General features: G+C 40.6%; 1 protein-coding gene across 3 annotated transcripts in view; it reads left to right on the forward strand.

The window, feature by feature from the left end:
* The window catches only part of MTMR10 (myotubularin related protein 10), a 36,066-nt gene extending 11,968 nt beyond the window's left edge, over positions 1–24,098 (forward strand). For 2 of the 3 annotated variants that reach the window (XM_084213953.1, XM_084213954.1), the window contains 14 exons: positions 1,784–1,920; positions 3,018–3,090; positions 4,133–4,275; positions 10,836–10,926; positions 13,293–13,467; positions 13,896–13,983; positions 14,153–14,241; positions 15,229–15,359; positions 15,484–15,553; positions 15,733–15,803; positions 16,661–16,830; positions 18,095–18,265; positions 19,098–19,280; positions 19,792–24,098. In XM_084213953.1, coding sequence (XP_084070079.1) covers positions 1,784–1,920; positions 3,018–3,090; positions 4,133–4,275; positions 10,836–10,926; positions 13,293–13,467; positions 13,896–13,983; positions 14,153–14,241; positions 15,229–15,359; positions 15,484–15,553; positions 15,733–15,803; positions 16,661–16,830; positions 18,095–18,265; positions 19,098–19,280; positions 19,792–20,391 — 2,192 coding nt within the window. In that variant the 3' untranslated portion in view covers positions 20,392–24,098. Of the gene's footprint in view, positions 1–1,783; positions 1,921–3,017; positions 3,091–4,132; positions 4,276–10,835; positions 10,927–11,353; positions 11,460–13,292; positions 13,468–13,895; positions 13,984–14,152; positions 14,242–15,228; positions 15,360–15,483; positions 15,554–15,732; positions 15,804–16,660; positions 16,831–18,094; positions 18,266–19,097; positions 19,281–19,791 lie in introns of those variants that run through there. The other variant, XM_084213955.1, reaches the window with a different exon arrangement.
* The last annotated feature ends 390 nt before the right edge of the window (positions 24,099–24,488 follow it).

Here is a 24,488-nt window from a genome sequence, read left to right on the forward strand (position 1 = left end):
AGGGCTTGTCGTTCTCATGTACACCGTTATAAGACATTGATTTCAGCTGCTGTGGACTTGGATGAGCTTTTAACTATTTGTACTGAAGCTGTCAGAACCAGATTTTTTATTTTCATATTCAAAAGCTTATTTAAGCACATTTTAGCGCTGTTTGAGGAAAGACTTTAAAGCTCCAGGAGATCTGTTTATAGACATTTTCACAGTTCCTGCCACTTCTGGCATAGAATATTCATGTATATGATAACACAGGTCAGTGAAACTTGTCTCCTCACATCTTCAAACAGTCCCAGAGCACAGCTCATAATTCTGGCAGCTCAAGGCTACAGACTTAGACCAAGACATTTTTACAGCTGAACAACTGAGCCAAAAGCAGAGATGCTGCTGCTGCTCTTAGTGACTTCCAGGCAGATCCCTGATTGTATCAGGGGCAGGAGATCCAGTAGGACCAGTAGGACAGCTGAGTGAAATAGCTAAGGGGCTGGGGGGGCCGGAGACAGCAAAAGGTGCATTTCTCTCGTGTCTGGGATACTAAAGGCAGTCCTTTCAAGGTATGGTTACTTGGCTGCAGTGATAATCACCTGAGGAAAGACCTGCTCTGCAGCAGGAGATAAATGGGGAATTCATTCCAGGCTGTGGTTCTACTCCTTGGACATGCAGTAGCTGATGGCTGCCAGTACAGCTGCCCAAAGAGCTGCTGTTTGCTTGCAGGGCATGAGTGTGAGATGGCATTTCAGGCAACTGGGACTGAACGTGCCAAACCTATTACGAGCAAATTAGGCTTCAGCAATCTTTAGTCCCTAGTTTATTCTAACAGAATCGCAGAGCCAATATGAAATTACGCTTTTCTTGGAACACACTTGTACTCCCACACTATTTATGGTAGACAGCAGCAGCAGGAGGTGGTTGATCTGATGACAGAAGTGAAAGCCCTGTACAGGAATAAAAGGAATTACTAAGTTAGATTACTGAAGGAAGAGTTACTGTTGAGCTTTCAGAAATCTTGGCTGTGGAACTGAAAAGTATCATGTTGTGTAGTGATTCACTTTTTCTTTTTAAATGGTCCTCAGTCTCATTTTCCTATATGCTTTTTTTATTTTATAGCTTATGCCAGACCAATTAGCATAACTTATTATTTTCTTCATTTGGATCTTCTGTTTTATGAAGGAAATCCAGAAAATGTCTCCTTCATTACACAGTCACAGTAAAAAGTTGGAAATATGTTTTTTGAAGTCACCTGAAAATGTCTTTATAAATGCAAAATGAGATGTGGCCTGATGATTCTGTGTTCAGGAAGTTCATAAAATTCTCTGAAGTACTTAACAATAGCCAGGTAGTTTCAGTTTTTAAAATAAATGTGAGCTGAAGTACAGGAATGTATGCTTGTTTAAAGGACAGTGTTGTTCAAACACATGAATTTTTAATAGTGGAGAATTGCAGATCTTGATCTCAGGATCTAAGGGAAGTGGTGTGTGGTTTTGTTGGGTTTGACTGTGGATTGGGTTTCTTGTGGGGTTTCTTTTTGTTCTTTGAGGTTTGTTTTGGTTGTTTTTGTTGATTTTGGGTTTTGTTTCATTTTAACTACTGCACAATATTGTCCATTTTGGAATGGTAATTTTTTCTTTTCCCTGGAGTGATGTTAGTTAAACTCCATGTTTACCCATAAGAGGTGGATAACTTGAAACTGGTAAAGAGTTAGGGGTTCCTTGGTACTACAGACTTTGAATTGTTGTACCTCCAGGATTTATATAGGCTTCTCCTTTCCCCTCCCTTTCTTCTGTTTCAGGTGAAATTGTGGTAAATGAAGTAAATTTTGTAAGAAAGTGCATTGCAACAGACACGAGCCAGTATGATCTGTGGGGCAAGCTGGTTTGCACTAACTTCAAGATTTCCTTTATTACAGATGACCCAATGCCACTGCAGGTTGGTTATTGCTCACATGGCTACATCATGAATGTGATAAGTGGAATTATTCACACAGTCAGTCTGTCTCATGTCTGAAATAAATGGATGCCTTCTAAGCAGGCTACAGGATGAGGTTCCACTGTCCTGTTCTGAATGTGTTGCTGTTCCATCCATTCATATCAGGACAAGAGCAAGAAGTTTGTACAGAAGTACATCCAGCTCCATTCACCTCCGTGTATGGAGGCTTCCCCAGGAAGTGGTTTTACAAAAGACAAAGCAGGAATTATACACAGATGTGTTCCCCCCTGAAGGAGCTGTTTGCAAATGTCCCTTAGACTAGACAAGTGTCAGATCAGCAAAGCTCTCCACGTGGTGGAGTTTTATTGGTGTTACTGATGGAGGGCAAAGTAACCACAAAAGAGAATTCATTGTAGATGGAGCAGCAAGAAGAGGGGAGAACTCTTCTGCTTTGTCAAAGCAGAGCTTATGACATTCAAAACCATGATCAGTTTTGGAACAGCACAGCATACAACACTGGAAATCCAAGTAGTGAGCTGTGTCTTATTTTCAGTAGAGTTTGCACTTCCATTTGGGACTTTTAAAGGAAATGTTCCATTAACTAAAGATATGTATAGCTCTGAAAGTAGCTGGATGCTTATTCAATAATGGTTAGGAAGTTTGACCAGAGCTACATCAGAAGGTTAATTTTTGACACAAAGTAGTTGTCAAAATTTGTCCCTGAAAGTAGAATTAATATTTTTTTCTTTCCATGCTTACAAAATTAATAATAATTGGAGATTTCTTACATTCCATATATATATATGTATTTTATACTTCAAATTGTATTGGGTTTCTTAGAGTAATTTTTGATACTAATTCAGTAAATTCAGTTCAAATAGGGAGGTTATTTTGCATATTCCACTGGGCTTTCTGAACTGCTGGGTGTGCAGTTGAGCAGCCTCTAACCTCTAATTACCTGGGAATAGGCAAGGGTGGTACCTGTCAGAAAAGCCTAGGCATGCCTGATTTTTATCATAGTTTCTTCAAAGTTGTGCTGTATATCTGGTTGCAAACTGTAGAGCTGCAATTAATGGCTGTGAGTTCATGTGTTTCAGAAATTCCATTATAAAAACCTCCTCCTTGGTGAACACGATGTCCCACTCACATGCATTGAGCAGATTGTCACAGGTATGTCAAAAATAGCTAAGTATAATGACAGACTTTATTCTTACTCAGTACAAAACTGTTATCTGCCTGTTAAGTTTGCAGAATTGTTGACATTTGAGGTTTTATGTCATTAATCTTCCCTGATTTGAAGTATTTGGTTTATTTAAAATTAGGATAAAAGCCTCAAATGCTGACTAAATCTTGAGGTGCCATGCAGGAGACTTAGTTGTGTCTTTATAGTATAGTCTTTATATTTGTAACTACCATACTAAATCAACAGGTGTTATAGGAGAGACATGTTATAGCAGTACAAAGTGTTGTTAGCAATGTTTTTACATTGAATCATCTGAATCTCTGCCACTGAAATACACTAAATTGCAAAAATAGCTTATATAGTGAGACATAGATGGGATTACTGACAAGAGAAATGCTGTAGTTTTCGATCCTGTCTAATTCTTAGCAAGTTAATAACTGGTGTTCTCCAAAAATCTGCAAATGGCAATCAGCATCTTGATCTGAAGAAATAAAATACTTCTTGTGGAGAACCAGGTTTTTATTTGTTGGATTCCATAGTCTAACCCATTTATTAAGAATGTTTTTCCTCTTGTAATTGTAAAATTTCATAAAAGTGATAAGTTTTAAAGTCTTGTTTATGGCATGCCTGTTAAACACTTGGTTTTCTGACTATAGGTAATCTAAATTACTGGTTATAATTCTTCAATGCCCAAAGTTGGTTGTGATCACTGTGAGAAGATTAATGTGTTTCTGAGGAAGAACATGATGAAGAAATGTTTTGGTTTTTTTTTTTTGCAACAAATAGGTGCAATTGACCTGTTATATTGTCTTGCACTGGCCCACATTTGTTGCCTCTTTTCTAAAACATGAGGTTTACCCTAAGTTTAGTGAAACATAAGCTTTTACTAACAAGAATCAACAGATTTTCTACCTGAATCAAAATGTGCCAATAAATAATAGCCCTCTGGCAGCAGCATTACTGTATCTGTTTGAGCCAATCTTGTGTTTCCTTACAGAACACAGTCAAATAAGTTTCTCTTCTTTGCAGTGAATGACACCAAGAGGAAGCAGAAGGTCCTTGGTCCCAACCAAAAGCTGAAATTCAATCCAACTGAATTAATAATTTATTGCAAAGACTTCCGTATTGTCAGATTTCGTTTTGATGAAGCAGGTCCTGAAAGTGCAAAAAAGGTATTTTTATCTTGTTATGAATTTCTGCCTTGTAGTCGCTACATGTAGCAACAGCTGTGCTGATAAGAACATTTATTATGTTTTGATAGAGAAGTGGGGGGAAGAATTGCAAATTATTCACATTCTGTTACAGGAGAATATCTGGAGTCAACTCTATTACGGGAAAATTTTAAAGTGATGTATTAACTGTTTAGTATCATATAAGATAAACCAGTATTTCTTGTCATATCTGTTGTACTTTTAAAAGTTATTTATTAAATAAATCTTTTTAAGGACTGAAATCAGAATGTTGTATTGCAGCTGTACAACAGATGTTTGCATTTTAATGGAAAATGTTTCAGCTCTGATATGTTTTCTGAAAGTCATAAGCTTAATTTACCCAGAGGCTGAGTGTACTGCCTTATGGATATCCTTAATGGTGTCACACAGTTCTCCAGCGAGCTCTTGGAACCACCATTTTGTCCAATTTGCACGGACCTGGATTCTTTGTCAACATTTTGTTATCAAAGACTCGTACACTCTCGGCAGGAGGAATTACTGGGCTCTGTCCATTCCTAATTTCCTTGCCCGCCGTGCCCAGCAGTGCCGGGGCCGGCCAGGAGCGCCTTCCTGGCCCTGACCTCCGCGGCACCGCAGCATGCCACAGCCGGCGTTTCGTAAGGAATGACCCACTTTGCTCTCAGAGCTTAACAGGTCCCCTTCTCAGTAGGATCAGGTTTGAGTTTAGCCCTCTAAGTCCCAAGGGCCATCTGCCCAGGCATAAGTCTGTGTGCAGACTGACCGAGAGCTGCTGAACCGGCTCAGCCCCTTCACGCTCCCCGAGGTGCGCGGGCAGGAGCCCGTCATGAACCGCCCTGCTCTGGCCTTGCCCCTGTTCTGGCTGCCGCCCTGCCTGCTGCCTGGGCCGGTTGGAGCCTTCCACGTTTGGCCGTCTTTCCGCAGTCATTCCCTTGCGCAGCTTCTCCAAAATCCCCCTGGAGCAGCCGTCTCCTGCAATATCTTTACAGCAACTGTTTCTAATTGGCTGTCACAGCCAAGGAGAGTGATTAGCCCGGAGGAGGAGAGAATAAACTCAGCATCTCATTAACATTCTTTGTGCTGCTTTTTCTTATGCAAGTGCGAACAGTGAAACCATTTTATGAAGGCCTTTACATTAGGCATTCATAATTACATGGTCTTAGGTGGTTTCTTCTGATAGGAAGAACAGCTAGGTCTAGAGAGCCAGAGCCTGTGTGGTTATAGAGCTTGTGCTGGTGGTGACCTAAAGTGTAACAACTGCCATTTTCAAATAGCAGAATGTGCTCAGTGGAGAGGAAGAAAACTGGTACAAATATCAGCTGTGTGGTTACTGTGGCAGTTTCGATGCATCAGGTAGGTTACCGCAGCTTTGTGTGGGTGTTGCACAGAAGCAGTTGTACTGAAGGGAGATCAGGTTCAGCTAATCTAATCTAATGTTTCCATAATAACATTATTCTATTAGCATTAAAATATAAATGTATGGAACCATGAGATTCTTAGAGCAATTTTCCTGTATCAGGATTTTGCTTAAATTATTTTGGGATGCTGGTGAACACATCTGGAGTGGTCTTACACAGCATATTGAATGGAGTTGTTTTGTTCTTTCTGACATTCAGATGGCATGCTGGCACCACAGTATGGAAAGATTTTATCTGGTTTCTGTTCCTGCCCTTCAGTTCGTACATATTAGCAAGGTTATACTGGTGCTTAAAAACAGAAGACAGTGATCAGGCCTCCTTAAAGTTCTGAAGGGCCTCTTAAATCTATATTTACATCCAACTCTTTGTACAAGAAAATTTTGATAACTGTCTGGTTGGAAACAACTGTGTGTGCATAACTTATGTAGGGAAGACCAAGACTTCGAGTGTACCTGCGTTCTGATGTGAGGTGAAGCCTGCTCTTGGGGTGAGGGTGCGTTGCTGTCTGACTGGGAGAGGGCTGACCATGTAATTTGGGTTCTGGATGGAGGGGCCTGCATGGCAATTCATGTTTCAAAATGAGCTTTAAATATATGGAGTAGTTAGAAGGACAAAGGATGCTAAGTTCATGCAGTTAAAGAATTTGTTTAAAGCATAGTTCCTTGCACGTACTGGAAATACTCAGCAGCATCCAGTGGCATAAATTGGTGTTGGCAAAGGGAGTGTAATCTGTTCCTAAGGAAGTGTCTCTGTTTGCTGAACAGGACATAAGGGAGAATAACTAATTAAGCTGCCTTACTAGAATAGAGATTATTCCAAGTCTCTCTTTGAGGATCTCAGAAAGATCCTCTTTCCAAGGATCTCTTTGGATGCTGTGAAAAGAAGGATCCAAGTTTGAAAGCAGGCTTCTGATGTGGACAATCTGACAGATTGACTACACATAGATACATGGGTAACAGTGGCAGAACTTTCAGAGGCCTTTTTCTTTGCCTCTAAGCAGAAACATTGTGAGAACACATTCATTATTTTCAGGTAAATTATTATTATAGAGAAGCTTAAAAATCAGTTCTGTTAGGAAAATACGCTCAGTACTTATTGCAGCCAATACACGCTAATAAAATACTGTCTCAGCATTAGTCAGCCAGGTAAATATTTTCTTCCTCATTTTTGTTAGTGGATATTTGGGAAACAAGCATTAAGGGAAAATAGCAGGAATGGAAATTTGCACTCACCACTGTTTAGCAGTTTAATTTTGTTTTGTCTCTAAAATAAAACGATAGTGTCTCCAAAGGAAGGAAAGCCAGATGGGTGTGGGAGGAAGTGGAGGATGGGGAAGCAAGGATAAGCAAGTTGGGGAAGTCTTAAGTTAGGCAGTGCAAAAAAAGAAGCATTTCACATTCCTTAGAGGAAAGGAATTATTTTGTTCCAAAAATGACAGCAAGCAGTCAAACTGAAAACTCCTGCTATTTTTTAGGCACTACAGTATTGGACATTAGACTAAGAAAATAAAATATATGAAAAGGTGAGGCTGTAGATCTTCTGACTGTTAGGTGATGGCCATTGTGTTGCCTCACCGTGTATAAGGATCTTGGCAGTGCCCCAGGATAGCACACACCCTGTGCCTCCATGAGTATATCTCCATTTTCTCATCCCTTTCTCTTCTCAAGAACTCTCTCAGTTCTTCACTCCAGGAAGCTTTTTTGAATGAGTATGAGAGTAGTTTCAGAATCACATGCTCAATCAAAACAGAAGGAAAATTTTTTATCTCAAATCTTGTTTCCTGTGCAATCAAAAGTAGCCTTTCTTACGTCATAACACTTGGGATGGAGGGGAACATTTTTTTCCCTAATTGTTATGAACAATAATATGAAACTCGTTAGAGTTGGACAAACGGTCCTGACCCTTTCTAATGTGTTCCTCCTGCCTCCCCAACTCTATTACCTTGTTCTAATTGTTTATACAGATCACAAAATTGGTACTGTTTCAAGGCACTGGGAATGCATAAGATACTGTCTTTGGAGGGGATGAAGAAAACTTTTTTTAGAAGTAAACTTACAAAATCAGAATGGTTTGGCTTGGAAGGGCCCTTAAAGCTCATCTCATTCCACCCCCTGCCATGGGCAGAGACACCTTCCACTGCACCAGGTTTTTTCAAAGCCCTGTCCTGGTCTTCAGCACTTCAGGGATGGCACAGCCACAGCTTCCCTGGGCAAAGGTAAAAGATATTTTTAAAAATACAGATGAATTTTAAAAATTTTCCTAATGCTGAATGCTTATTTTCCCAATAGGTTTTCCAGCCTAGGAAAATGAACAAAACCTGTTTGTGGGACTTGAGGTAGTCCTGCTTGTCTGACTTTCTACCACAGGTGTCTGCTTGGGATAGGAATTGCAGTAGCAATGGAAAACAGTATTTTTCCAGAGAGTTCATAAGCCAGGTAGCCTGGCTTAAGGAAGGAGGGAAAATCCAGGGCTGTGCTAACTTAGCACATCTGAAATGTTGTCCACAACTCTTCTGCAGGAGCATTAGCAATACTTTAAAGCTCTTGCCCTTGGTAAAATTCCTGTTGAAGAGGAGGGTGTGCCCTGAAAGTATCATTTATTTTTCTCAGCTAGGGGTTGAACAGGGGACACTGACATAGGGAAGTAGCTTTTGTACTATGAAATAACTACAGCCATTGTGTTTACTGCTTTTAATAAATGAACTTTGCAACAAGCAGCCTATTCTCTTGTTATTTGTCTGAGCCTAAATATCTTCAGCTTTACACAATTGTAAATTGGCAAGAATACCAAACATTTTTGAGTTTGATATGAGAACGCTTCCTGTAAAACATGCTTGTCTTCCAATTTAGAGCGTTCTACTTATGGCCATAATCTGCTGAGATCTGTGGAATGTGCTTGTCTTCTGAATCTCTGAGACAATAAAGCTATTATAGGGATTTAGTGAGGAATAAACAGAAAATTAGTATGTCTTTAGTACTTGCTTAGTGTTTCTATGAGTGGAATTTTTCTAAAATGTAAAAATAGAGACAGTAGCAGGATAAATCTGTCACTTTTTAAAATAAGAGAAATAGACGTCTTGAACCTGTGGGTGGATTGTTTCACCCATGCAATACATGGTGTGAGTTACATCTATTCCATGGAACACCCAGAGCATTTTCCAGCTCCTGCTTTATTTAAAAGCACAACTATGGCCTCATATTTTTTGTGGATCTGGATGGTTACTATCTCCACCCCACCATTTTATCCCTCTTCACACAGCACACACATACTCCCTTTTTCAAATGTGGCAAGCAAATGACAGAGATTTCAGCTGCTGCCTATTTAAAAATAGGTTTTACTGTGTTCCTGTTGTGTTATTTGGCAGCACAATGGAATTTTTTTCCAGCAGTTTGTCCTGAAGCCTTGAGAGTAGATTAGCGTAGTAAAAGGCTTTCAACTTTCACTCCATAAATGAAGATGAGGAGTAGCTCTGCTAGAATCAGTTATTGTAGTGAAAAGCTACATAGAAAAATGGAAGTCAAAGTGTGCATATACACAGATTTCCATTTTATTTCATTGTGAATGGATAGCCAGAAGTAGTCTGTTAGAAGTGGCCAAATATTGTTGAATAGCTGGCTTCTCCTTCAGTTCATACGCTGAAATCACAAGATTTAATGAAATGTGTATGGCTTCCAGTTATGTCATTGAACATTTTATCAAATCCTGCAAATGAGCTTGTAACTGTTTATTAGGAAAGTCTGCTATACTGTTCTCCAGGGACACTTGTACTGCTTGGGTGTTTTAGGGGGCTGTCACCCCTGGAATGTTCTGTCCTCTATTTTCCTGTGCAGTTTCATTGTGGACCAGAAGGTATGGGGAGAAGAGTTAAAGAAACCATTGTTCTAAGACTCGACTGGAATCTTTTTGTTGAGTGTTTGTGAAACAACATTTTCAGTTCAAATTAGTCTACTGTCATTACTGGTGTTATAAATAATGAGGACTGTCCCCATCAAAAGTCCAAGTATATAAAGATACAGTAAAGGTTCCATAACACCAGGGATGTTGCATACAAACCATAAATATACAGCAACTTTCTCCACGCAGATCTCAGCATAACTGAGCTCTCGAGCTTTGTTCCCATTGCCAGTGCTGCCAGCAGTGGTACTTCTTCAATTCTCTGCAAATCTTTCTGTTATTCCTATCACAAAAAGGAAACTTTTCTTCATAAAAAGAAAGCGATTTCTTGGATGCACAGGATTTTTTTTCAAAAATAATATTCAAAACTGCTAAACTCTGAATAAATTTTGTAATGGTGTAAATGAAAAGTTGGGAAAAGTTGAAGGGAAGTTAGAAAAAAAAAAAAGAAAAAAATTTAGGTGGTAAGAATGTGGGCTTACACTATGTCTTTGTCCCTGGTTAAAAGGTACAATTTAGTAAAATGCAGAAGCAAATACTGAGGGAAGAGGACAAAGATTAAGACTCCATTCATATCTTGAAATTTGAAGGATAACAGCACCAATCTCTACATGATACTTTATTTCTTCCCGAATTTGATTCTTCTAGACATTAGGGGTTTTGTCAAATCTGGTGTATTCCTTAGTGTATATCTACATTCAAAGAGACAGAGATTAGAAATGCTTGATGAAATTTTAAGTCTAGGATCTAATCCTAAGTCATGTGCTGCACTCTTAATTTTAATAATCTTAGGGAAAGAACCACTAAGGTTTTTTTTAAAGGAAGTCACACATAAAAAACCTCCTGGCCCAACTGACATCTTTGTAGCCAAAATATCTGTCAAATGCTGTTAAATACTGATACTGATTCAGGACATGCCTGAACTGTTGTTTAAAATTGTCCTAGTAAAATTCCATTATGTTGTTTCTGTGTTTTTCCCCTCTTCCCTAAGCACTGATTGCTGGCTGCTGTCACAGCAGTGCTAGGTTGGACTTTCTGAACTGGCCCTGCATGCTCTTAGGTTCTTCTGCTGGATTGATAAGTACTCCTTTCATTAAAGAAAATATAAAAAGACTGATTTTTAGTTTTTTTCACAGCTCTGCATATTTGACAGGGGTAAAAATTAAGGGTAATATTTTTTTTTTGTCTATATAGATATATAAATAACAGTAATAAATGTCTCTTTCCTAGGTGTGCCTTGCAATAGCTCATTATTCTCAGCCAACGGATCTTCAGCTTCTTTTTGCATTTGAGTATGTTGGGGAAATATATCATAATCCAGGTAAGGATGAAAGTACTTGGATTGTGCTTTTTTTCCTGTTTTGTAATATGTATTTTTAGTAAGACTTCTGTCCAGAAGCAGTGGCAAAAAACATTTGAGGCTTTCTCCAAGGGTAACAAAATCAGCTTGTTCTGCACCCAGCCTCTTATGGTTATAAGTCATTCATTGGGATAGACATTAATGACCAAAATCCAAAGAAATGTCTTTCCTGTCTGAAACAAAGCCAAACTGTGGCAGCATGAATACTCCTATTTCTCAGTTCACGCTTCCATCCTCCTGTTGTATGTCTCTGTTGGTACTCTGGGTACCCAGTGAATGTCCCATCAGGCAGGCTTGCTCACCTGCCCTTCTTTTGGGAATAAGTTTCTCTTCTGGTGGTATTGCAGGAGGATTTGTGCAACTTGGGACTCCATACCTTCTTTCCTAGAGGCTTACTAGGCAGTTCTTACCACTCAAAACCTCCACCACCCCTGCTGAGCTGGAGCACACCCTCTCTGCTCAAGGCCAATCTCCAAGTGAACCTTGTCAGTTAGGTAAGCCTGCAAAGATGCCTTTGGAACTTGATTTCGAGCGTAATGCTGTGCGGTCACTGCCGAGTGTTCCCCAGCCCAGACACAGCTGAGAGCCAGCAGTTGTAGGGTGACAAGCCTCCCCACAGAGCGTGCTGCTGCTGCAGGGCTGTGCTACTGAGATCTGAACTCAGCAGCTGGCACTAGAAACCACTCATCTGCCTGTTACAAAACATCAACCTCGTGGAGTTACGAGATCAGGCCCTCAAATTTGCAAAGCAATGCATGGTTTTCATCCATGGTTTTGCTTCTATGACTGCCCTGTGCATGCACAAGAATAAGTGTGCATGTGATTATTATGTTGCACACACAATTACACATGGAATTTCTTACCTCATAAAGCTCGGGCAATTGTTAAGGTCCATGTATTTTCATGTTATAAAGTACTAGGGAGGAAGCCAATTTGCAGATAAAATTGCAATAAAATGTTAGGCTGTCACAAAGTTGCCTTTACTCTCTTTAAAATACCATTTGCTATATGGAAAAATACCTAGTGGAAGAATTACATAAGGTGGGTAAAAATGTTCCTCTGGAGCAGCAGACCAGAATGGCAAAGGAGAACTTTGCCATGCTGCAGTTCTTAAGAGAATATGAAATTCTTTTGGGTTGTGTTGGGGTGTTCTTGTTGTTGTGAACCCTGGTGTTTGTCCCATAGATATCTGGCTTTGCTCTTGCAATTCCAGTGCTGTTTAATGACTGTCTCTCCCTGCTACTCCCAGTAAAGTAAAAGGTGAAATGCTGTCTTTGTACTTCCTGGGGAACATAAAAAGCCTGCATTGTTCTGGTGTATGTGTACATTGGTTTTTTCCCAGGCTATATTTGATAGTTATATATCCTGCCATTAAACAGAAAAATTGATTTTTTTTTTTTGGAATTATTGTATTTCTCTGTTTACCATCTTTGAAGAACTACTTTAGTCTGATATCAGTCCTGTTTTCTTCTGAAAATCCTAAGTAGTCAAAGTGCCAGTGCAAGAATGAAGTTGATAGATACAGAAAGCAGAAACCACACAGGTTATGGGATGTCAGCAGAGCTGTGACACTGTTCTGCTTCCTTTGGGCAGGCTCTTGCTGAGGCTCAGAGCTTTCATGGGGGAGGTGATAGGGCTGAGTTTCAGTTTATTTCACTCCCATCTAAAAATGTACTTCAAGTGTCAAAAAACCAAATGTAATTTCTTTTTGACACAGCTGACTGTCTCCTTGGCATCTAAAGAATGACCAGCAAAGGAGATCCTTCTGTATAGTGACAGCCTCTCTACGCTCCTGGCCCTAAACACAAAATGATAGGCCTTCTTTCTGTGTGGATATAAATCTTTATGGAAACCCCAATATTTTAACATGGCCTTCCATTTCTTTTATTTGCTGTTAATACAGCAGTCATTTAAAGTTGCTGAAATTATGTAAGTTTTGTTTTGCTTTCTTGACATGGTAGCTATTAATGGGTAGCCTATAAAGTGTTCATGTTTTTAAAATGTTGCAAACTTTGGCATATTGAAGAAGGAAAGCCTGTGACTGGAGATAACATTTGTTCCTGAGTATTAGTATGCCTTGGCTTCTATCAAGCAGCACAGCAGGCCAATTTTATTGCTTTTCTAATGAAATTGCAGGGAAAAAATACATTGACATCTTCATGTGTCATGAAGCTGCCATTAGATCACTGCTTTCTTGTAATACAGCAGTAGGTAATATAGATAATATTAGTACTGTTGCTAGTGCCTTATCTTTGTAATTAGGAAGGTGAAGAGTTTGATTTTTTTTTAAATTTTTTAATGGGCATTGATGACTTTCCTTTTCCTAGCAAAGAAGGTGAATGGCATAGACCCAGGAGGTGGTGGCAGTGGCATCAGCAGTGCCAGCAGTCAGCAGACTCCTTTGTTTGAAACTTACTCGGATTGGGATAGAGAAATCAAAAGGACAGGTGCATCCGAGTGGAGAGTGTGCTCAGTCAATGAAGGTTATATGATCTCCACTTGGTAAGTGTCTCTTGGGACACCAGCAGGAGGGAACTGGGCTGTCTTGTCCTGTGTGCCCCACAGCCTCTGTTGCAGCCAACTGTGCACTGCACCTCTTAATTGTGCTGCTCTCCGGAGAGGCCTCCAGGCAAAACATGCTGCAAGTCTTGTCCCTGAAGGAAATGTCATGTCCCTAAAGGGAATGTCGTGTTTTGGCATCCGTGGCTTTGGTGCTTCTGTACTTCCATGTGGGACATGCCATTTCTCACCAGCATCCTTGGGGCTGTGCTGGTGCTGTGGCTGAGCCCTCACACGGGACAGCAGCAGCTACGCCCAGGGGCTGCTCTGGGACAGCTTCACTGATCTGGTCACACAGCACTGCAGCAAGAGAGAAGACGGTAAAAAACACAGGGAAAAGTAACCTTTTTTATCATGTTTTTTTCCACAAGCCTTCCAGAATATTTTGTGGTTCCGTCTTCCTTAGCAGATCAAGACCTGAAGCTGTACTCCTACTCCTTCATTGGGAGGAGAATGCCTGTAAGTGTCCTCCTTGTTCTGGTACTGCTCCTGGTCATTGCACAGTATTCAACTTGAGACTGTGCATGCCAATTAACAGAGTTCTGTGCATGGCATTAAGGAAAAAAATTGGACAGAATAGCTCTAACCTGCACGATTTTGTTGTTTCTTGTGTTTTTCCCCATGTTAGTTATGGTCCTGGAATCACCCCAATGGGAGTGCCCTTGTGAGAATGGCCAACATTAAAGATGTATTGCAGCAGAGAAGAATTGATCAGAGGTAAGTGATTGATTGTGTCACTCTTCAGTCAGAGGGTTAGGATAACGCCAGTGGTGACTGTGACACAGCGCTGGGCGGCAATGGAGGTGACCCTCTGTGACACTGGAATGTCGTAGTGTGGGAACTTTGGAGAGACTGTTCTCTGGATCTGGTTCTGGCACAATTTTTATTCAAGGCCATTCCAGTTTCAAATACTGAGTAACTTCACAGGTTTTAAGGTATGTTTGTTTTTTAGGGTGATAATCATTCAGATGACAGAGCATATTGATAAAAGGATGAGATTTACTATAATACAGTTTACACTGGTGGAGATTTTCTTACCTCCTTTAGTAAGACAGTTAAAAAACCCCCTTCATTTGTGGCATTGGGAAATACAATTCAATAGACTTTATATCATAATGCACATGGTATTTCTGTGAAATATTTGTCATGCGCTGTCCTTAATGAAAGGCTGAAGGCATTTAGTGCCTTGTGTAGGTAGTTTATAAACTTAGTTGGTTTTGTTCTTTGGTTTAATTTGTAGTGTGACTTTTTGTAGTAGTGCAAGCCACCTGCATTGTGTGTTAGGCTGGAGCTCTGAGTTTTAGTTGAAACCCTGTAAGATTTCCTGACTTCATAAACTTTAAATATGCTCTCTTCACTTAACATAGGTAAGTCTTACTAAAAATGATGGAAAACCAAAAACTGAATAGAGTTATTTAACTGTCAAGTCAGCATCAGATTTCATTTCTCAAATGTGATATTTTAATGATCCATTAAAACATTTCCATTTTTTATGTTCAGTAATTAGCAGACACCAAAAATGTTTGAGTCAGTAGCTTTATGGCAGGAACAATGTATCTCCTGAATATGAACCAGTAAACTTTTTTTTAGAATGAGATGCATGTTTTATGTGGGTTTAATTGTTTGCAGTTAGACAGTGGCACGTTTCTTGAAAGACTGTTTCTTTCCTCTCCAACAATAAACCTGCTGCTTCTTCTCCTGCAGGATTTGTAATGCCATAACTCGAAGCCATCCCCTGAGAAGTGACGTTTACAAATCTGACCTGGACAAGTGTCTCCCCAACATCCAGGAAATCCAGGCTGCACACAACAAACTCAAACAGCTCTGTGTCAATGGTATGCTGGGCTTTTCTTCTTTTATGGGGGTTGTTTTCTGACATGCAGTGAATTCCAGTCAGCCTGGCTGACAGGGACTCTTACTGGAAGTTGTTCTGCAATGTAATTACTGTCCCTGTTGCAGACCCTTTTGATGACACCGAAGAGAAGTGGCTGTCCTCACTGGAAAACACTCGCTGGTTAGAGTACATTAGGTTGGTACCATTAATATAATGATGTTCTCAGCACTGCACAGCACACAGTAAATGAGCAGTGCATCATTTGAAGGATTCTTTGTTTTAATATAAGCTAGGTAAATATAGATGACCCAAATCTTTTTCTTGTAGAGTGTGAATTTCTGTTAACTGTTAAATCACTTTCTTTTCCTGTCCAGAGCCTTTCTTAAGCATTCTGCTGAGCTTGTCTATATGATGGAATGTAAGCACCTTTCTGTAGTTCTACAAGGTAATACAACACAGAGCATGCTGTAATTATTTGCATTACTGTGATAATGTAGATAACCAGATTTAGATAAAGCCAACTGTAATCTTTATACATAAACCCCATGGATTCTGAAGATCTCAGGCATTTGGGGAACAAGAAGGGAAAATAATTTTGTTATGTATCTGAACTGTAGTATAGTCCTTAGCATCAAATGAACATTTTGCTTTGAGTCTTTGTGGGTTTTGTTCTGATAATGATAGAATCAAAACCTTAGTGTGAACCTTCGTCCTGTGTTAATTTGGCTAATGGTCCCTGTAGAAGCAATATCAATTTAATTCAGAGGTTCTACAGACAAAAGCATTTCACTCAGTGCCCATTCCTTGTGTCTGTGCAAACAGATATTTCAGAGGAAAGGACACTGCAAAACTTGCTCATATCTGTAATTCTGTAATTTCTGTCCTTTTTACAAGAGCTGTTCAGCTGGTATATCCCACTCTCCCCATGTAATGGCCTTCCAAAAATTGCTTCAAGGTGGAAAAATGTTGAAAATTTCTAGCAGTATGAACACTCCTCCTCAGCACACCTTGATTTAAGTACTAGGCAAGTGGGTATTTTGTTCTTAATGAATGCACTGCTGCGCTGGATACTGCAGGAACCCTTTGTATAGGATGAGTCTCAGTTAAAAAAAAAAAGTGTAATTTTCTTCTAGCTTGGTTTTATTAAAAATTATGAGAACAATTAAAACAATTAAAAGTATATTTTAAAGGAAATTCTAATAAAAACATGAGAACTAGTTGCACCTTTTTGCTCTTTGAAATCTAATTCTGTACATGTGCATTTACCTTATGGATTTTGTACTTTCTGTATGTTACTGACAGAGGAAGAGGGACGGGACCTGAGCTGTCTTGCTGCTTCTCTCATTCAAGTCATGCTGGATCCCTATTTTCGAACCATTGTTGGATTTCAAAGCCTAATACAGAAGGAATGGGTCATGGCAGGATATCAATTTTTAGATAGGTGTAACCACTTAAAGAGATCTGACAAAGAGGTAAAAATTAATTGTATTTGCATGTGATCACAGTATCTGCTTGGTATCATCCTGAGCATGTATTTGTACAGAAATCTAAAAGTAAAAATACATTTTAGTACTTTCAAATCTCATTATATAGTATCAGAGGAAGTAAGTATTTTTCTAGGGTAGAGATATTTCTCTTTACCCTCTGTAGCCATGTGAGAATCAGTAAAATTCCATGTGCAATCCAAAGGGTTTTCATGTTGCTTCAGGGTTACACATGAAAGCATCTCACTGCTACAAACACTATCACAGTGACATTTCAGATTGGAGGAGTGGGGTTGGAGGGGGTGGTTTCAGTGTGTGTTTACCAATCCCTGTTTCCATGCCCTGTGCTGTTATCACTCAGCAGTGCTTTCAGAGCAGGCAGCTGCAGGAGAAGCCCCACACCTGCATGAGCTGACACGGCTGCCAGGAGGTGGAAGGAGGGGAGCACAGGGCTCAGCTCTCAGCACTGCTCGCTCTTGTTTGGCCTCTCCATGGCAAAGGAGGAGCTGCTAACTGCAGGTGGAAGCAGGGAGGAGCCAGGTTAGGAACCTTTTTCAGGGACAGTGGCCAGAGTCACAGAACAGGAATATCTCCAGAGCATGGAATCCACAGATAAACCAAGGGCACTGAGCATCAAGCAGAGAAAATGCATGAAGGGATAAAGAAATGAGAAGCCAAGAGGGAAATAATGAAAAGCAGCTATTTTGGCCCTAGGAAAGGATATATTGAAAAGTGAAAATGGGAAGGGGAAAATATTTCTAAAGCTTTACATAAATGATGGTTTATACTTTTGCAATTCATGGGCTGCTATGGAAAAGACATAAAATGTGGTGAGAAATTAGTGTGGCTGAATCATAAGCTCTCCAGTCATTTCAAACAAGGAAAAAATACATTGTAAAAACAAGGCCAAGTGGCAAGGAAGGCTCATAGAAGCACTAATTTGGAAATTATGAGGGACATAGAGATGGCAGAAGGGATTTTTTCAACTGCACGAGTATGAGCGTAGCCCAGGAAAGAACTTTTTACACAGAAGGGAAAGCTGTGCAAAGATAGTGCTGAGAAAGACGTGGCTAAACAGGAATACAGAGTGTAACAATTGCATAGAATCATGAAAAATGCAAGACTCCAAATAGTTTACCCTATAGTTGAGTAATGTACCAGTGGTATAGCCAAATACCAAAACTGCAAAGAAATGCCTATGATTTGGGAAAAGCTTATGTTAAATCTGATCATTCCTTGTTTCTTTTCCCAGTCTCCTTTGTTCTTGATGTTCCTTGACTGCGTTTGGCAGCTGCTGGAACAGTACCCAGCAGCCTTTGAGTTCTCTGAGGTGTACCTGACCATCCTGTACGACAGCGCCCGCATCTCCTTGTTCGGCACCTTCCTCTTCAACTGCCCCCACCAGCGGGTCAAGGAGAGCACTGTGAGTAGGAGGGGCTGCACCTGCTTGTCCAGCAGGACACTGCAGCCTGCCCCCCTGGAAATAACAGCATCCCAGTTCAGTGCTTCCTCTGTGTCCTTCCAATTGTCACACTCTGTGTGGGGCAAAACACTCAGGTCCCCAGGTGAATTCAGACTTTCAGGTGATCTGTGCAGAGACAGTGACTAACTATTCAAGAAGAAAGTCTATTGAATTTATTTGTGGGTTTTTTCCTAGGAAAACGTTGCTACTCTACATTTTTATTTGTACTCCTCTAGGAAGCAAATCTGCATCTGAAACTCAGAAAGTAGAATGACAGTTAATAAATGGAATTTCACGCTTCAGGCAAACTTTGAAATCTCTTGACATAATTGTTTAAATAGCTGAAAAAATTGGACATGCTGCATAAAGTTCCAATAGTAATACACAATAGAGGTATTTAGAAAACTGAACACTCAAATTTGTTTTTGAAAACAAGCTTATCACAACTGTGTGTAGAAAACATTTGATGGCTGATAAAAGTGAAACTTACTTATTTCATTAAATATTTCTCCTTTAAAGTTATAGGTAGCAACTTTACAAAGAAGTAGAGCATTGAGGGACTATGGGTGAATTCCCAAAATGCCAGTTTGAGGGTTAAGAGTAAGCCAACAACCAATTTAATAGAATTGAAAAGTAACTGCACAAATGCAGAGCAACTGTTTTCTTCAGCTGTCTTGCTGCTCTGTTGTGCTACCCTGCTCCTCTTTGCCCGATAGTTGCATGCTGGTTTTAAGATTCGTGAAGAAGCCCATTTTCTTTGATTTTAATCTGCCTGAATGTTAACTTCTTGCAGGAATTTGCTATAAGCAAAAACATTCAGCTGGGTGATGAGAAAGGCCTCAGATTTCCGTGTGTTTGGGACTGGTCTCTGCAGTTCACGAGCCGGGACCGGCTGCTGTTCCACAACCCGCTGTACATCGGGAAGAGCGCGCCCAGCGTGCACAACGGGGCACTCCGCTCCTTGAGGCGCTCCAAGGTACCTGGGGGGCTCGGAGGGGCTCTGCCTGTGGCTGAGGCTGTGCTCACACTCAGGGGTTGTGCTGGGGAGGCTGCAGGTGCCCTTGGATTAGCAGTAGGAGCCTTCTTTGTCTTGGCTTCCCAGCCTAAAGAAATTATTCTCTGTAGAAGAAGCAATGTAAATTGTTGAGCCTTGTGTTTTAGGACATTTTCTGATGTGGCTGAGTTACTGCAAACATTTGCATTATTTCACCTTTGGAAAAGTGATGCCAGGCCACTTTTTCCCCTAGGGTTGTCAGTATTTTCAGTAAATACTGCTTATAAGTCAATCATTTGTTGCTACAAAAAACCATATGTATTTCTTTTTAAAGGCCACAGTTTGCCCTGTGAGCCCTGCAGCAGTGACTCAGAAGCTCAGAACTATTTAAAGGTCACAGCATTTGTCTGGATGATGCACCCTGGCAGTTCAGGGAAATTTGCTTTTCCAATGAACGTAGAACTGGAAAATTACCAGTATTTGTTTTCTGCAGAAAAACTACAGCTCCACACTGCGAGGTGTCCCCCCAGCAATGAAAAACGGAATCATCGGTGAGCAGGAGTTCTTTCCAAGAAGAAACTCTCTGATACTAAAATTGAAGCCGGAGTTTTTCCACTCAGCAGAGGGGCAGAGCCACAGTATGGAGCAGTACTTCAGAGACTGGTTTGCAAAGCCCGTCGATTTGCACGGCGTCATTCTGCCCCATCTCTCTGGAACACAAATAAAACTGTGGAAGCTCTGCTACTTCCGCTGGGTTCCCGAGGCCCAGATCAACCAGGGGGGCTCCATCACCGCTTTCCACAGAGTTTCTCTGCTGGCAGACGAGGTGGACATGTTAAACCGCAGCCTGCGGCAGTACAAGAGCAACTCCTCCTTGCAAGGCCACTGCTCAGAACTGGATCAAAGCAGGATGTACTTCAGAGCAAATGGTTTAAATGACACCTCAGGCACCCCAGACTTTCTCTCCTCCTCATTCCCATTTTCTCCCGTAGGGAACCTATGCAGACGGAGCATTTTGGGAACACCTTTAAGCAAATTTTTAAGTGGTGCCAAAATCTGGCTATCCACCGAGACGCTTGCAAATGAAGACTGAGGTGATGTGGAGGTTTAAAGGTTTGGGGAGAATACAGCACATCATTTTGTCTTTTCTAACTTAACACTGCTAAATGCGGCATTGAAAGCTGTAATAATTTTTATATACAAACATTACGTAAGATTTGCACAAATATTTAAAAGCAAGGCAAGTCATGCTTCAAATCGCACAATGTTGTCTTCAGTAGTTCTCATCTGCTGGGGCTTCTGCTCCCCAATTCCTCCTGTTCTTGGGGTTTTGGCATAGGTAGAGCATTTCATTAGCTAATTGAAAGGCTTGGTGTGGTCGTTAGTGAGGGTTCTGCTTGAAATAACCTTTGTTTTCTCAGATAGTGACTGAAGTGATAAAACAGCTCGGAAAGCCAAAGTAGTGCAGTGGAGATGAACTGACAGCTGAAATCCGGGATAATACTATTATATCAGACTGCCTCTTCAGGAGTAATACTTACTTGCATAGATACAAACATACTAATGTTCCATGACTGATCACCCTACATTGTGCTAATGCAGTGTATCCATGGAAGGGCTTGTTCCCTTTTCTTTCTCTTCCCAAAATGTGTTCATTAACAATTAGTCAGATTTGTGCTCTTTGTCATGAGCTTGACTTTAGACTATAGAAATCCACATCAGGACAATGCACTGTTAACCTTAAAATTTTTACTGTAGATATGGTATTGTAGTAGCTTTAGAAGTGCCTTTAACTGGGAGGAAACAGTAGCAGGATTACTCTAATGCAGCTGACATCCCCCCCCCCCCAACTTTTTAAAACAGATTTTTGTGGCAAGTTCTTGTTCCATCCCCCACTTCCCCCTCTCCATTTCTGGAAACAACAGACATCCAGAAGAAGCAGCAGGTGTTCCCTCTTTAAGGTTAAGCTTGTTTGTAAGTCCCACAAGACCCTCACCTTTTTATGAGAGCACCTCAACTACTCAGTATTATATCCCTGCACGGATCCCAATCTCTGCCATCCCTCTCCTCATTTTTTTGCAGGATGAAGTAGCTTTCAGCAGAACTCATACCTGAGCCCTGCTGGATTCCAGAAAGGAGCACTGGCTCCTCATTGCCACTTCCACAAGGGGTGCAGGTGCTGCAAGGAGAGCAGTGAGTGGTGCCTTCTTTTTGCAGACTGAATATCCATAGGGACAGTGCAATGAACAAGCACTGTCTGAGGAATTACATCCAACAGCCTCCTTCCTTCTGCTTAATGCAGCAACCTCCTCATTGTTCTGAAATCTTTTTAAATGATGCCTCTCCCTGGGTGCCACAGAAGGACTCACAGGGAGAAAGGCAGGAGTGTGAAGAATTCCAGAAGGTTGGAGAAATAGTGATGTGTCATTCTTATAGTTTAAGGCTCCTGTCAGCTGCCTTCTCTGAACAGCAAGGCTGTATTTTGTATTAAATTATTTCTGTATAAACACCAATGCTGTTGAACTGACACTGAGCCTCCATCCAGGTATTGCCTCACCAGTTTAGGGCACCAAAGGCCTTATACAATGGACTCGGAGCTGCTCTCAATTTTCTCAGTGGGGAAAAAAGAAAGCTGCAGGATAGGAATATGCAGTGTATTCAAGTTTTAAAAAGGGGAGGGGATAGGCTTTGGAGATCTTTGTAAACCCAAACTGATCTTCAGCCTAAATCACAAAGTGGGGTTTGGCTCCCAGGCTGGTCTCACCTCCCAGGCTGTGCTCTGCTTGCACTGCTGGGGTTGGAGAGGGAAGCCAGGCAGGGCCAATGCAAAGGTGAACCATGGCAGGGGAGGGGGCTTCCTTTCTTACCTTAGCAAACTTCCAAACCTGTTCCTATGCAAGGAAGCTGTTGTGTGTGTGCTGTGCACAACGTGGGCAGGCACAGGCTGTTGTGACACAATGCCAGGGCTTCTGGGCAACTGTTTGTGAGGAAAAAACGTGTATTCACCTCAATTGCCTAATTATGCTGCAAGATGAGCTGAGCATGTTAAATGGTCCACAAACCAGTTGTGTTTATTTCCAAGCTTGCTTGAGTAGTCATCTCACTTGTTCATTATTCAAACATTTGTTTTAGTTTGCTTTTGCCATTCCCCTTTTCCTGTTAGCTAACTGCTTTCCCTGGCCTGATACTTGACATAAAGACCTCAACCTGTGTGCTTAGTGTCTTTTGGTACCAATTTTCCTTTTCTTTTAAAATGACAGTTAAAACTATAATGTCTTTTTTTTTCCCTTTCCTTAAAAGTATAACTTCTTGGGATTAAAGGTACCAAAAATGTGTAAATAAATTACTCCACAAAAGCAGCTGGTGGAATTAAAAAATGCTTAGGCTAGTACCCTTTGGGGGGAAATGGGTACTATATTTAAACAGAATTGTCTTTTATAAGGAGATTTCAGACATTTTTACATTTCAGTTCTAAGATGTGTACAGATGCTGCAGAGGGACTTTGTATTTTATATATATAGCATGGGAGAGGGTAAAAAATAATATGCCTTTATAATAAACAAAACCTGTCGAAATATCTATTTGCCAAACAGACTTAAAAAGATTTTTTTTACCATTTCAAAAAGGGAGTTAGGTAAGCAGAGGCTGAGAGGGGCCACTTCCTGCAGAGAGGAAGGGAAGGGCTCCACCTTTCCCTAGGCTCAAAAGCAAGGTTCTGCTTCCTTGCTGAGGAGTCTGAGCAGCTGCTGTGCCTGTGGATGCTGCTGCTTCCTCTGAGCTCAACAGCTCAATACTTTCTGATTCAATTTTGAAGGACAGGTACCAAGTGTTGATTTTGAAATATTCTCCACTCTGCACAGTTGCCTTATCAAGTCAGTAGGGACTGTTCTGAATACCTTTAATAACTTTCAAAAGCAATTTTGGGGTGGGAGTATGTATCTTACTTCTGTGTACAGAATACTGACATGTAAGTGTGTATATATATGTCTGGGTATATATATGTACACATATTTTCAAAGTTTCATTTCTGTTCACCATTTAAAGCAACATACTGTTAAATGCCATCTTTGTGTTGCAAGAGTAGAAAAGCTACCAAGCAGCTCATCCTTTTGTTTGTAGAAAATGTGCATTACTGCAGCTGTTCCTGGCTGAGTCATGACTTTGTACCACCCAGGGGGAGCTCTGTGCAGCAGCTGGGCTCAGTGCAGGGCTGGGGCTGCGGGGGCACCTCAGCTGCAGGCACTGCCCTGTTTGTGTGTGTCTGCCCAGGCTGCACGTGTGCTTCATGTGCACCTGCCTGCAATACCACTCTGATCAATTAACTGCCTTGTGTTTCAATGAAAATGTAGCAAGCTGGGCAAACCTTTTGGCTTACTCTCAGATGGAAATATATTAAAACCAAAAAAATTCTAATATGTATTTAAGCAAAGGACGAAATCTTAAATTTGCCTCTAACCAAGAGACAGAAATTTGTACCTCAAATTGCTCTAGGCAGTAGGTTTCTAATGCTGTTGCTGTGATGGTTTAGAGTTCACCATTTCAACTGAAACTAAAACCTTTGTGCCTGATAATGATTTACTGAGTAGCAGTGGCAGGAAGATTATAAAATCCTGATGCTGAGTTGTGAATGTGAAGTAAATTAGAGTCAATAAAAGTTTGTACCTTTCCACAGTGAACTTCAGGTGGTTTTCTTTCCCTTCCCCTAACAAAAAAAAAAAAATTGTGTGTGTGGTTTTTTCCCAAGAATAGCATGGACACTGTGCTATAGAAAGATGATTAATAAAAATGATGTGCAAATTATCTTATTTCTTGCTATATTCTATTATGGTGTCTGCAGTTTGCATGGTGATCAGAATTTCTCATACCAGGGAACTTAACTCAGTATGAGAATGAAGACTCCAGAGAAAAGATGTTGGCTGTGTGTTAAGAGAAACCCACGGGATTTTGGTGTCTTAAAAGGGAATTCATCTTTTTAGTTCCAATTGACTGACATACTTCTGAATGAGCAAACACATCAATTCTGTGGGACAGAACTGAGTGTGGTCATCTTGGCACTGACAAATTTGTGTCTAATACCAGAAATATTTTCTTTTATACAGGTAATAGAGATACTACAGAAGGGGCTGTTAAATAAATTATCCTTTCATACACATTAGAACGGCATTAATGCTTTATGCCCTACTCTCTGCC

Source organism: Fringilla coelebs (genome assembly GCF_963513975.1).
Source record: "Fringilla coelebs genome assembly, chromosome: 12".
Classification (NCBI taxonomy): domain Eukaryota; kingdom Metazoa; phylum Chordata; class Aves; order Passeriformes; family Fringillidae; genus Fringilla; species Fringilla coelebs.